Below are 14,481 nucleotides of genomic sequence, written 5' to 3'. Positions count from 1 at the left end.
GATATGACACACCTGTCAGGTGCATGGATTATCTTGGCAAAGGAGAAATGGTCACTAACAGGGATGTAAACACATTTGTGTACAACATTTCAGAGAAATAAGCTTTTTGTGCATATGGAACATTTCAGGTGGGATCTTATATTTCAGCTCATGAAACACTTTACATGTTGTGTTTATATTTTTGTTCACTGTACATTAATGGAGCACTACTAATCAGCTTCAAAAAATGAAGTCAACCAACGACTGTTGACCAAAGTAGGGGAGGGAATGGCCGGCAGGGATGTAGCTCAGTTGGTAGAGCATGGCGTTTGCAACGCCAAGGTTGTGGGTTCGATTCCCACAGAGGGCCAGTATGATTTTTTTTTTTTTTAAATAAATAAAATATTTAAATAAATATATATATATATATATATATATATATATATATATATATATATATATATATATATATATATATATATATATATATATATATATATATGCACTCACTAACTGTAAGTCGCTCTGGATAAGAGCGTCTGCTAAATGACTAAAATGTAAAAAATGTAATTGGTGTTTGCTGACTTTATACTGCATGTTAGGCACGAATGGCCTGTTGTAATGTTAGGTACAGCGGCTGTCTTATGGCAGTCCACTGAACAGAGCCAGTGGTAAAACCCTCCAATGTAGAACTGCTGAGTCAGATAGCCAGAGAGAAGACAGACCAGTAGGGCCCGTCTACTGAGCTAATTGTCCCTCCATCCACTGACCTGGTTCCATTCACTGGTCACACAGGGTAACCCCCCCACAATCCCTTTAGCACATCTACAGTTGAAGTCGGAAGTTTACATACACTTAGGTTGGAGTCATTAAAACTTGTTTTTCAACCACTCCACACATTTCTTGTTAACAAACTATAGTTTTGGCAAGTCGGTTAGGACATCTACTTTGTGCATGACAAGTAATTTTTCCAACAATTGTTTACCGACAGATTATTTCACTTATAATTCACTATATCACAATTCCAGTGGGTCAGAAGTGTACATACACTAAGTTGACTGTGCCTTTAAACAGCCTGGAAAATTCCAGAAAATTATGTCATGGCTTTAGAAGCTTCTGATAGGCTAATTGACATCATTTGAGTCAATTGGAGGTGTACCTGTATTTCAAGGCCTACCTTCAAACTAAGTGCCTCTTTGCTTGACATCATGGGAAAATCAAAAGAAATCAGCCAAGACCTCAGAAAAACAATCGTAGACCTCCACAAGTCTGGTTCATCCTTGGGAGCAATTTCCAAATGCCTGAAGGTACCACGTTCATCTGTACAAACAATAGTATGCAACTATAAACACCATGGGACCACGCAGCCGTCATACCGCTCAGGAAGGAGACGTGTTCTGTCTCCTAGAGATAAACGTACTTTGGTGTGAAAAGTGCAAATTAATCCCAGAACAACAGCAAAGGACCTTGAAGATGCTGGAGGAAACAGGTACAAAAGTATCTATATCCACAGTAAAACGAGTCCTATATCGACATAACCTGAAAGGCCGCTCAGCAAGGAAGAAGCCACTGCTCCAAAACCGCCATAAAAAAGCCAGACTACGGTTTGCAACTGCACATGGGGACAAAGATCGTACTTTTTGGAGAAATGTCCTCTGGCTGATGAAACAAAAATAGAACTGTTTGGCCACAATGACCATCGTTATGTTTGGCGGAGAAAGGGGGACGCTTGCAAGCCGAAGAACACCATCCCAACCGTGAAGCACGGGGGTGGCAGCATCATGCTGTGGGGGTGCTTTGCTGCAGGAGGGACTGGTGCACTTAACAAAATAGATGGCATCATGAGGAAGGAAAATGATGTGGATATATTGAAGCAACATCTCAAGACATCAGTCAGGAAGTTAAAGCTTGGTCGCAAATGGGTATTCCAAATGGACAATGACCCCAAGCATACTTCCAAAGTTGTGGCAAAATGGCTTAAGGACAACAAAGTCAAGGTATTGAAGTGGCCATCACAAAGCCCTGACCTCAATCCTATAGAAAATGTGTAGGTAGAACTGAAAATGTGTGTGCGAGCAAGGATGCCTACAAACTTGACTCAGTTACACCAGCTCTGTCAGGAGGAATGGGCCAAAATTCACCCAACTTATTGTGGGAAACTTGTGGAAGTCTACCCGAAATGTTTGACCCAAGTTAAACAATTTAAAGGCAATGCTACCAAATACCAATTGAGTGTATGTAAACTTCTGACCCACTGGGAATGTGATGAAAGAAATAAAAGCTGAAATAAATCATTCTCTACTATTTTTCTGACATTTCACATTCTTAAAATAAAAGTGGTGATCCTAACTGACCTAAGACATGGAATTTTTACTAGGATTAAATGTCAGGAATTGTGAAAAACTGAGTTTAAATGTATTTGGCTAAGGTGTATGTAAACTTCCGACTTCAACTGTATCTACACAAAGGCACTGAACATGAACACTAGAAGGCCTATACCCACCAGGTTTGCTTCATTCAGCAACTACTGAAGAGTGGGCGGCTGTGGATGTTCACTCTAGGGCAATGAAAGAAGTAGGAACTATCAAATAACTTTACTCTGAAAAATGAAGGCACTTGGATATATCATCAAACATCATTTCAGATCTCATGTTTCTTTTGACATAAAGATAATTCACAAGAGGCACTTCTATCCTCCTATGATGTTTCATATACTTCCTCTGACATTTCAGTGACATCTCTTGAAGCAAGGGTGGAGTTTTGCTGCATATCTGTGACTGCCGATACTTCTCATACCAGTGGTAGCAGACAGTCACTTTACATGCCAATGCTGTGACAGGGTTCAGGTCGTTAAAAGAAAATAGTCCTTTGGCGATGTCATACATTTCCATAACCGGCATTCCAGGTTGGATTATCACATGAAGAATATGCTGGGTGTACCAATACAGCATTGTGCTAGTTGTGCTGTGTTTAACCCAAATATCACAGGAAAATCGTTTTTAGTGGTGTCCAGTGTTACAATCATTCTGTCCGATAGCTGATAGAGACAATTATGATACAATACATTCAGTTTATTGTGCCTCTAGTAAAACAAACTGTTGTAACACATTGTGCTTGCCAAATAGTGATCGTGATCATATATATATATATATATATATATATATATTATTATTTTTTTAAACAGACTGCACTGTTTTTGGTTACTACTGTTATTGCCAAAGTTGGCTCCTCAAAGAACAGTGCAAGTGGCACAGCCAGAGGCAATATGGCTGGAAACGTTGGTCCACCTGTGTGACAATAATTAGTGTCTGTCAAAGTTCACACAGCTGTTACATGTTACCTCTTTTAAATTGCTAATGTTTGGAAGTTGAATTTAAGTGTAAAGAAGATATTATTTCCCTTTGTTCTCTGTGCAACAAGTTGACAGCGACGATATTTGGCGGCAGCGGCTGCACATAGGGCCAGTTTCTACAAAGCATGAGCTTTAATACAAAGCGCGTGCATTGCATGGATCCGCGAATGAGGCATACGGAGTTCTAGTTTCTCAAGTTTCAGATAGCGGTTAACATGGACAATTGTGAATCGAGCGGTGTGTGAAAGTGATCGAAACTTACCTTTCATCCAGTCGACAACTTGCTTTGGTGTCCACTTCGTTATTGGATCCATTGCTTGCATTCCCAGGAAACTATCTAAAACAACAATTAGAAATCGATACCATAAAACACTGCTTTCGGTTGCCTACGATTGTCACTTAATTTATTATAAAACTCCCATTGCTTCTTGATCTTCTCTGTATAGCAGCTGTCTCTCTGTGACCCTCTTCACTCTAGCTCGTGTTCTCTGCGCACTCAGCGACTGGGAACTCATTTACATCACACACACCGTTACAGGCAGGAGTGAAAACCCCCATAGTTCGTCACTGGGCTTGGGATCAAGTTGCATAGTTTCACTCTACTGAACCGGGCGGAGCAATCAACAACACCGCACCACAAATATGTAGGCTATATCTTACTACATTGACCACCGATAATGCATGTAGGCCTATGGCTGATAATGACTATACTATAATAATACACTATTATATTCAAAAGTTTGAAGAAAAAAAAAACATTATTGAATTGCATAGCTAGTTTCTTTCTTTACCGTGTGTTTCTGTCTCTGCAGCTTCATATAGCCTTTATTATGGGTGATTTAGCCTGTTTTTTTTTTTTAAATAATAAATATTATAGACCACGTTTAATCATACCACATAACATTTCGTAGCCTACACTTCGATCAGATTCATTCTTATCAGGCATCGTTTCACAGAAAGTTAGAACAGCGCAGTTTAGAAACTGTTATTAAACAGACTGGTGACAAGGAAAAGGGTAACTTGAAACAGTGCGATTGAGAGCGTATCAGGGAATGGAGCAATTTTACAGAAAGAGGAACAGCATAACCTGTCCCTGCCTTCTTCATGCCATATAAAATAACAAATGAAATGTCCCTCTACCGTACAACCATTGGTTGCGGCTCACGGCTGCGCTCTGTTGGTGAGCTAATGCTCAGCAGGCAATTATAATCCACTTCTGCATTGTCCTACTACAGTGCCTTCAGAAAGTATTCACACCCCTTTACTTTTTCCACATTTTGTTGTGTTAAATCCTGAATTTAAAATGGATTCAATTTTGTGTCACTGGCCTACACACATACCCCACCATGTCAAAGTGAAATAATTTTTAGAAATTAATAAAAAATGAAAAGCTGAAATGTCTTGAGTCAATAAGTATTAAACTCCTTTGTTATGCCAAGCCTAAATAAGTTCAGGAGTAAAAATGTGCTTAACAAGTCACATAATAAGTTGCATGGACTCACTCTGTGTGCAATAATAGTGTTTAACATGATTTTTGAATGACTACCTCATCTCTGTACTCCACACATATAATTATCTGTAAGGTCCCTCAGCCGAGCAGTGAATTTCAAACACAGATTCGAATTTCAAACAGATTCAACCACAAAGACCAGGGCGGTTTTCCAATGCCTCGCAAAGAAGGGCACCTATTGGCTGTGATAGGAGAAAACTGAGGATGGATCAACAACATTGTAGTTACTCCACAATGCTAACCCAATTAACAGAGTGAAAAGAAGGAAGCCTGTACAGAACAAAAATATTCCAAAACATGCATCCTGTTTGCAATAAGGCACTAAAGTAAAACTGCAAAAAAAATATGGCAAAGAAATAAACATTATGTCCTGAATACAAAGCGTTATGTTTGGGGCAAATTCAACACAACACATCACTGAGTACCGGTCTTCATATTTTCAAGCATAGTGGTGGCTGCATCATGTTATGGGTATGCTTGTCATCGGCAAGGACTAGGGAGTTTTTTTATGATAAAAATAAATGGAATAGAGCTAAGCTCAGGCAAAATCCTAGAGGAAAACCTGGTTCAGTCTGCTTTCCAACAGACACTGGGAGACAAATGCATCTTTCAGCAGGACAAAAACCTAAAACACAGGGCCAAACATACACTGGAGTTATTTACCAAGACGACATTAAATGTTCCTGAGTGGCCAAGTTACAGTTTTGTCTTAAATCGGCTTGAAAATCTATGGCAAGACTTGAAAATGGCTGTCTAGCAGTGATCAACAACCAACTTGACAGAGCTTGAATAATTTTTTTTTGAATAATGTGCAAACATTGTACAATCCAGGTGTGCAAAGCTCTTTGAGGCTTACCCAGAAAGACTCACAGCTGTAATCTCTGCCAGAGGTGATTCTACCATGTATTGACTCAGAGGTGTGAATACTTATGTAAATTAGATATTTCTTTATTTCATTTTCAATAAATGTGTTAACATTTCTAAAAACATGTTTTCACTTTGTCATTATGGTGTATTGTGTGTAGATGGGTGAGAAAAGCTGTAACACAACAAAATGTGGAATAAGTCAAGGGGTATGAATACTTTCTGAAGGCACTGTACATACTGTCTATGCTTTCCTTATTAAAACAATGGGGACTTCTTGCCACATAGGAAAGCTACAGTTCTTTCATAATACCACAGTTGTGATTGATTCTGGAGGTAATACACAAACGTTCAAGGCAACATGCATACAAAGGCTCAAATGGGAAGCAACTGATGAAGTGTGAAAGAATAAAGGCACATATATATTCTGTTAAAGTAAACAACACAGTTGATACAATATCTATTCACTTGTTTGAATCTATATTTATTGCAATTTACGTGCTCTTACTCACTCCATATCTATCCCCATAACCGTCTAACAACGAAACACTTAAGCACCCATAAGGCAGTGGTCAGCAACAAGTGGTCCTCTGTAGCTCAGCTGGTAGAGCACGGCGCTTGTAACGCCAAGGTAGTGGGTTCGATCCCCGGGACCACCCATACACAAAAATGTATGCACGCATGACTGTAAGTCGCTTTGGATAAAAGCGTCTGCTAAATGGCATATTATATTATATATTATATTATAAGTGGCCCGGGGGCCAAAATCGGCCCGCCAGTAAAACATTTGAATTTTTTTTTATTATCACCAGGAATTCAGCAAAAAATATATAATTTAGGATATCTGTTCCCAAGTAAAACAAACAGACATACAGTGGGGGAAAAAAGTATTTAGTCAGCCACCAATTGTGCAAGTTCTCCCTCTTAAAAAGATGAGAGAGGCCTGTAATTTTCATCATAGGTACATGTCAACTATGACAGACAAAATGAGATTTTTTTTTCCAGAAAATCACATTGTAGGATTTTTAATGAATTTATTTGCAAATTATGGTGGAAAATAAGTATTTGGTTAATAACAAAAGTTTCTCAATATTTTGTTATATACCCTTTGTTGGCAATGACACAGTTCAAACGTTTTCTGTAAGTCTTCACAAGGTTTTCACACACTGTTGCTGGTATTTTGGCCCATTCCTCCATGCAGATCTCCTCTAGAGCAGTGATGTTTTGGGGCTGTCGCTGGGCAACACATACTTTCAACTCCCTCCAAAGATTTTCTATGGGGTTGAGATCTGGAGACTGGCTAGGCCACTCCAGGACCTTGAAATGCTTCTTACGAAGCCACTCCTTCGTTGCCCGGGCGGTGTGTTTGGGATCATTGTCATCCTGAAAGACCCAGCCACGTTTCATCTTCAATGCCCTTGCTGATGGAAGGTTTTCACTCAAAATCTCACGATACATGGCCCCATTCATTCTTTCCTTTACACGGATGAGTCGTCCTGGTCCCTTTGCAGAAAAACAGCCCCAAAGCATGATGTTTCCACCCCCATGCTTCACAGTAGGTATGGTGTTCTTTGGATGCAACTCAGCATTCTTTGTCCTCCAAACACGACGAGTTGAGTTTTTACCAAAAAGTTATATTTTGGTTTCATCTGACCATATGACATTCTCCCAATCCTCTTCTGGATCATCCAAATGCACTCTAGCAAACTTCAGACGGGCCTGGACATGTACTGGCTTAAGCAGGGGGACACGTCTGGCACTGCAGGATTTGAGTCCCTGGCGGCGTAGTGTGTTACTGATGGTAGGCTTTATTACTTTGGTCCCAGCTCTCTGCAGGTCATTCACTAGGTCCCCCCGTGTGGTTCTGGGATTTTTGCTCACCGTTCTTGTGATCGTTTTGACCCCACGGGGTGAGATCTTGCGTGGAGCCCCAGATCGAGGGAGATTATCAGTGGTCTTGTATGTCTTCCATTTCCTAATAATTGCTCCCACAGTTGATTTCTTCAAACCAAGCTGCTTACCTATTGCAGATTCAGTCTTCCCAGCCTGGTGCAGGTTTACAATTTTGTTTCTGGTGTCCTTTGACAGCTCTTTGGTCTTGGCCATAGTGGAGTTTGGAGTGTGACTGTTTGAGGTTGTGGACAGGTGTCTTTTATACTGATAACAAGTTCAAACAGGTGCCATTAATACAGGTAACGAGTGGAGGACAGAGGAGCCTCTTAAAGAAGAAGTTACAGGTCTGTGAGAGCCAGAAATCTTGCTTGTTTGTAGGTGACCAAATACTTATTTTCCACCATAATTTGCAAATAAATTCATTAAAAATCCTACAATGTGATTTTCTGTAATTTTTTTCCTCATTTTGTCTGTCATAGTTGACGTGTACCTATGATAAAAATTACAGGCCTCTCTCATCTTTTTAAGTGGGAGAACTTGCACAATTGGTGGCTGACTAAATACTTTTTTCCCCACTGTATGTGATCGTGTCTCAATGTAATCAAGGAATTAAATTATTGTTATTTCAAATACAATCTCTTTTTGGCCTTAGTTGGGGTCAATTTGCAGTGTGCAAATTATTATCATTATTTTCCGGCCCCCCGACCATTCACTCCGACAAAAATCGGCCTGCGGCTGTATCTAGTTAGCTACCCCTGCCATAAGGAGTATTTCAGTTTTTTTCCATAATTAGATCCTGCCTGTAATTTGTTGAACCCTTTCTATTCATGTTTTGGGTGTTGGCTGCCTTCTGACTTTTATACGTTTCCAAAGTTTCCCAGAGACTGATGAAGGAGTGTACAACCGACCTGGTGACCACACAGTGAGTGGGCTACCATGCCAGAGCCACAACCCTCTGTGACATGCACACAAAGGATGAATATTGATCCCACCAGAAAGGATACAATTTATTATCCCATTATATACAATTACATTAATTCAATTAGGAAATAAGTCCAATGCCAGAAGGTAGCATAATTGTAGTTCGGGTTCAGAGAGAAGACTCAGGGCTGACAACATAAGCATAAACTATGCTTTGTGTGACAGTTTACAAAGACAACTGTATTATATCGTGTATTTATTGACTGTATTTTATGTGTTCGTGAATGGAAAAGCCCAAACTTCATGTAACTCTATTTGCCATATTGTGAAAATGTTGTACCAGTGATTAATACATTCTGGGGTGGTATTACAGTGTTTTCAGTCAACAGCAGGATGGGTATCTGTTGTACCTGTCTTTGTTCCCATAGTTAGCTATAGTACAGTAGCCAATGGCAGAGAGGCAATAGGGCCTAAGTAACAGATGGTTTCCTAAACAAACCCAATATATTTGCAAACCCCCTCCCTCTCTCTAAAACACACCTTGTTAGGGAGAGTCCCCTACTAACCTTCCCCTCAGCACAGCTGGAAGGTACAAGCTACACTTTAATCATCAGACAATTACAGTTCAGCTTCAATTACACCTGAGCACATATCACTTTGCTGCCAGGCAATAAAATACTGGAAACCACAATCAGTACTACTCTACTATTACTTCTGCTTTCTCTCCTCCTCCCTGTTTGAACATGCTACTCTTTATGCCCGCTAAACTGAACGACAGGGCCTAGAGAGGCAGGGTGCGTGTCAATTCGCTTCCCTCAGGTTACCCAGATGAAAAAATACTATAGTATACTATTGTATAAATACTATAGTATTATATGTTTTTGTGGCCTTTACTGTAGTATTCGCTGTAGTGTTTTTGCGGACTGAAGTTAACTGTAGTATAAATACTGTAGTAAAAGACAACTGTAGTGTGGGGTGGCAGGTAGCCTAGTGGTTAAGTGTTAGGCCAGTAACCAAAAGGTTGCTGGTTCAAATCCCCAAGCTCAATAGGTGAAACATCTGGAGATGTGCCTTTGAGCAAGGCACTTAACCCTAATTGCTCTGGATAAGAGCGTCAGCTAAATTATTACATTTTAGTAATTTAGCAGACGCTCTTATCCAGAGCGACTTACAGTTAGTGAGTGCATACCTTTTTCATACCCACAACCCTGGCATTGCAAGCACCATGCTCTACCAACTGAGCTACAGGAGGCCCAAATTATGTAATCAATGGTTTGTTTTTGCGGATTGTAGTATTTACTGTGGCGTTTTTGCGGACTGTAGTATTTACTGTAGTGTTTTTACGTACTGTAGTAAACTGTAGTATTTACTGTAGTGTTTTTGCAGACATTAATTCAGTATTTACTATAGCATTTTTTATTTATTATCTTTGACAGAAGTGGGCGCATAGAAGAGCAAATTTAGGATGGTAGGTCTGGAGTCTGTACAGATAGTTTAGCGCTTCTGCTCATTTACATAACTTGTAGGAAGCACACTACAGTATATGGTCTATACTTGACATGTAGGTTTCTCATTCATGGGTGGCGCAAATTGTGATATGGGGGATGGGAATGGGTGGAGTATATGCAAATTCAATACTGTAGCATTACTATAGTTTTTTAAAAAACGGTAGTGTTTTTGCATACTGTAGTGTTTAGGACATTACTGTAGCATTTACTAGTGTTTTTTTTCAGATAATACTGTAGTATTTACAGTATACTACAAAATTCTATAGTTTGTACTCCACATGATCAAGGGATAGTACAGAGTGTAGTATAGTATTTTACAGTATACTACAACATTCTATAGTAAGTACTACACAATCGAGGGATACTACAGTGTTTAGTATAGTATTCTACAGTATACTACAAAATGATATAGTAAGTACTACACATGATCGAAGGATACTATGGTGTGGAAAAAAGTATTCTATAGTAAACTGTAGTATTTTTTCATGTGGGTAACCCCACCACCCACCACAAATACAGCTTCAACTCTTCAACAACAGGAATAATTCATGTAAAATAACAAGGCTAGGCTATAATGACAAGGCCTAGAGAGGCATGGTGCGTGTCAATGCTCTTCCCTCAGGTTAGAGGGAAAGAATAAAGGGCTAGATCAAATAGACTTAGACACACTATTCTGATCAATCACCTGCACAACATACCATGAAATGGTTCCAGTCTATCACTAGGAGATACACAATGCCAGAGACAGGATTTGTAAGAAATTTGAGAGGTTATGCAGATCTAGTCTGGTGTTTTAACCTGTTTGACTATAACTACCCGTAGACTTACCTGTCAGGGAGTTTCCTGTTTGATCAGTGCACTAACAGGGATTTGGGAGGGGCAAATACAAAGAAAATATTACAAAATGGGGACCAGAGAAATAATCCTGATGTGCATATAGTTCCCTGTGCCTAACCCCACTACGAACACAGCTTCATCTCTTCAACAACTGTAGGAATAATTCAGTAGGTATCGTTCAAAATAACAAGGCTAAATTGGGCTGTGATGAGTAGGCGGATCAAGGAAGTCATCATCACTCACATCACTGCATGCCAGTTCAATTTGTGCACATCACACAGAAAGGTTAAACAAAGGCATTGTGGCGGTGTTGTGGAGTATAACTTACTGAGACATGATGGAAACAATTAGTGTGTGAGAAAACACAGGCACGAATCCCCCAGGGAGGCCAAGGAGAGTGAGTTCTGTAATATCGCAGGAATATGATGAAGATCAGGAGATGCTGAAGAAGGAATAACTCTTCATATGAGGCATCTGGGGCTCTGCAAGAGTAGTATTAAAATCAAATCAATTTGTATTTGTCACATGCTCCGTAAACTACATGTGTAGACTAACAGTGAAATGCTTACCTACGGGCCCTTCCCAACAATATAGAGAGAAAAATAGAAAAAGAATAGAAAGAAACCCACAACAAATAAATACACAATGCGTAATGATAACTTGGCTATATACACAGGGTACCAGTACCGAGTTGATGTGCAGGGGTATGAGGTAATTGAGGTAGATATGTACATATAGGTAGGGGAAAGTGACTAGGCAACAGGATAGATAAGAAACAGCAGCAGCATATGTGATGAGTCAGATGAATTAGTGCAAACAGGGTCAATGGAGATAGTCTGGGTAGCTATTTGGTTAACTACACTGAACCAAACTATAAACGCAACATGTGAAGTGTTGGTCCCATGCCTCATGAGCTGAAATAAAAGATCCCAGAAATCGTCCATACGCACAAAAAGCTTATTTGTGGCATATCAAGAAGCTGATTAAACAGCATGATCATTACAATAAAAGGCCACTCTAAAATGTGCAGTTTTGTCACACAACACAATGCCACACGTCTCCAGTTTTGAGGGAGCGTTCAATTGGCATGCTGACTGCAGGAATGTCCACCAGAGCTGTTGCCAGAGGATTTAATGTTAATTTGTCTACCATAAACCACCTTCAACGTCGTTTTAGAGAATTTGTCAGTACATCCAACCGGCCTCACAAACGCAAACCACGTGTATGGTGTCGTGTGGGCGAGAGGTTTTCTGATATCAACGTTGTGAACAGAGTGCCCCATGATAGCGGTGGTGTTATGGTATAGGCAGGCATAAGCTACGGACAACGAACACAGTTGCATTTTAGAGATGGCAATTTGTATGCACAGAGATACTGTGATGAGATCCTGAGGCCCATTGTTGTGCCATTCATCCGCCCCCATCACCTCATGTTTCAGCATGATAATGCACGGCCCCATGTCACAAGGATCTGTACACAATTCCTGGAAGCCGATAATGTCCCAGTTCTTCCATGGCCTGCATACTCACCAGACATGTCACCCATTGAGCATGTTTGGGATGCACTGGATTGACGCGTATGACAGCGTGTTCCAGTTCCCACCAATATCCAGCAACTTCGCACAGCCATTGCAGAGGAGAGGGACAACATTCCACAGGCCACAATCAACAACCTGATCAACTCTATGTGAAGGAGATACTGACTGGTTTTCTGATCCACGGACCCTACCTTTTTTAAAAGGTATCTGTGACCAAGAGATGCATATCTCTATTCCCAGTCATGTGAAATCCATAGATTAGGGCCTAATTAATTTATTTCAATTGACTGATTTCCTTATATGAACTGTAACTCAGTAAAATCCTTTAAATTGTTGCATGTTGCGTTTATATTTTTGTTCAATGTATTTAGCAGTCTTATGGCTTCGGGGTAGAAGTTATTCAGGGTCCTGTTGGTTCCAGACTTGGTGCATCGGTACCGTTTGCCGTGAAAACAGTCCAAGACTTGGGTGGCTGGAGTCTTTGACAATTTTTAGGGCCTTCCTCTGACACCGCCTGGTATAGAGGTCCTGGATGGCAGGGAGCTCGGCCCCAGTGACGAACTGGTCCGTACACTCTACCCTCTATAGCGCCTTGCAGTCGGATGTCAAGCGGTTGCCATACCAGGTGGTGGTGCAGCTAGTCAAGATGCTCTCAGTGGTGCAGCTGTATAACTTTTTGAGGATCTGAGGGCCAATGCCAAATCTTTTCAGGAAGAGGCGTTGTTTTGCCTTCTTCACGACTGTGTTGGTGTGTGTGGACCATGTTAGTTCCTTAGTGATGTGGACACAGAGGAACTTGAAGCTGGTATTATGTTGCTAAGTAAAAAATTATATCACAAACTACTGTATAACAAAACGATGTTAAGATCCAGAGGAGAGGATAATACTTCACTTAAGAATGTACAGTAGTGTTTATGCTTGATGTTGTTTAGGTTAGAAGACAACATGCCACAGATAATGATATGAGTGTTTGACAAATGGGGCCTTAACAGTTATTACACCATTTAATATTTCCCATGGTACAGCATACAGTATGTCCTCTAGTGTTGCTATGCATCATAAATATGTCTGAATGGCAGCACTGAGTGGGGGAGTCCGTAGCCTACTCCACATTCCTTCCAAGGGCAGTGTGGTGAATCCAGGGGATTTGTGAAGCGTGGAATTTAAGGGGAGGTCCTGACAGGATTACCGAATCATGGGATTGTTGTCTAGAGGAGGCCTGGGTAGACAGCAGGCCCCTCGGGTCATGGTAGCGGCTGAGGGGGGTGGAGGGGGGAGATGGGGTGAGGAGGGGGGAGATGGGGGTGAGGAGGGGGAGATTGGGGTGAGGAGGTGGGAGATGGTGGTGAGGAGGGGGAGATAGGGGTGAAGGGGGGAGATAGGGGTGAAGGGGGAGGGGGTGATGAGGGGGGAGGGGGTGATGAGGGGGAGGGGGGAGATGGGGGTGAGGAGGGGGGAGATGGGGGGAGATGGGGGTGAGGAGAGTGGTAAAGTGTGAGGATGAGGAAAGGTGAGGGGGTGGGATATAGGGAACGCCTGACTCAAACGGAGCAGAAGGCTAATCTGAGCGTTGGGCCGAGCTAAAGAGAATAGCAGAGTTGTCATCTCTTCCTGTCTAGGAACAGGATTTCAATAGGAGCGTGTGCTTCCTCCTGCACAGCACAGGCCACCTATGTTCACTGCTCTGACCCGCTGTCACACAAACAATGTCAACCGCTTTTCTTTCACTTTTGCCATCCAAAATACCAGCAGCGACGACCAAAGCAAAAAAACAAGATCTTCAAAGGTAAACAGTGCGTAAGGAGAGGCGTTCTTTTTTTTGGGATCAACATTTATTTCAGACTCAAATAAAGGAAGTACATTTTTTGCAGTGTGTATTATCTCAAGACCAGCATCAATCAAGCAATCAAATGTATTCATAAAGCCCTTTTTACATCAGCAGATGTCACAAAGTGCTATACAGAAACCCAGACTAAAACCCCAAACAGCAAGCAATGCAGAACATCAAAATGTAGCTAACATTGTCATAAAAACACAACAGGCTTTTCACCTTAGATTTCTATGTGACCTTGCAGGATAT

The 14,481-nt window shown here is 41.0% G+C and overlaps 1 protein-coding gene across 1 annotated transcript in view; it reads right to left on the bottom strand.

Moving 5' to 3' along the window:
- Positions 1–3,841, bottom strand: part of LOC121539166 (connector enhancer of kinase suppressor of ras 3-like) — a 78,965-nt gene extending 75,124 nt beyond the window's left edge. The window contains exon 1 of the mRNA XM_041847469.2: positions 3,594–3,841. Coding sequence (XP_041703403.2) covers positions 3,594–3,654 — 61 coding nt within the window. The 5' untranslated portion in view covers positions 3,655–3,841. The remainder of the gene's footprint in view (positions 1–3,593) is intronic.
- Positions 3,842–14,481: the final 10,640 nt, after the last annotated feature.

The sequence above is a fragment of the Coregonus clupeaformis genome, chromosome 25 (assembly GCF_020615455.1).
Source record: "Coregonus clupeaformis isolate EN_2021a chromosome 25, ASM2061545v1, whole genome shotgun sequence".
NCBI lineage: Eukaryota > Metazoa > Chordata > Actinopteri > Salmoniformes > Salmonidae > Coregonus > Coregonus clupeaformis.
Note: the sequence above shows the minus strand (reverse complement) of the source record. Positions and strands in the feature narration are given on the sequence as shown.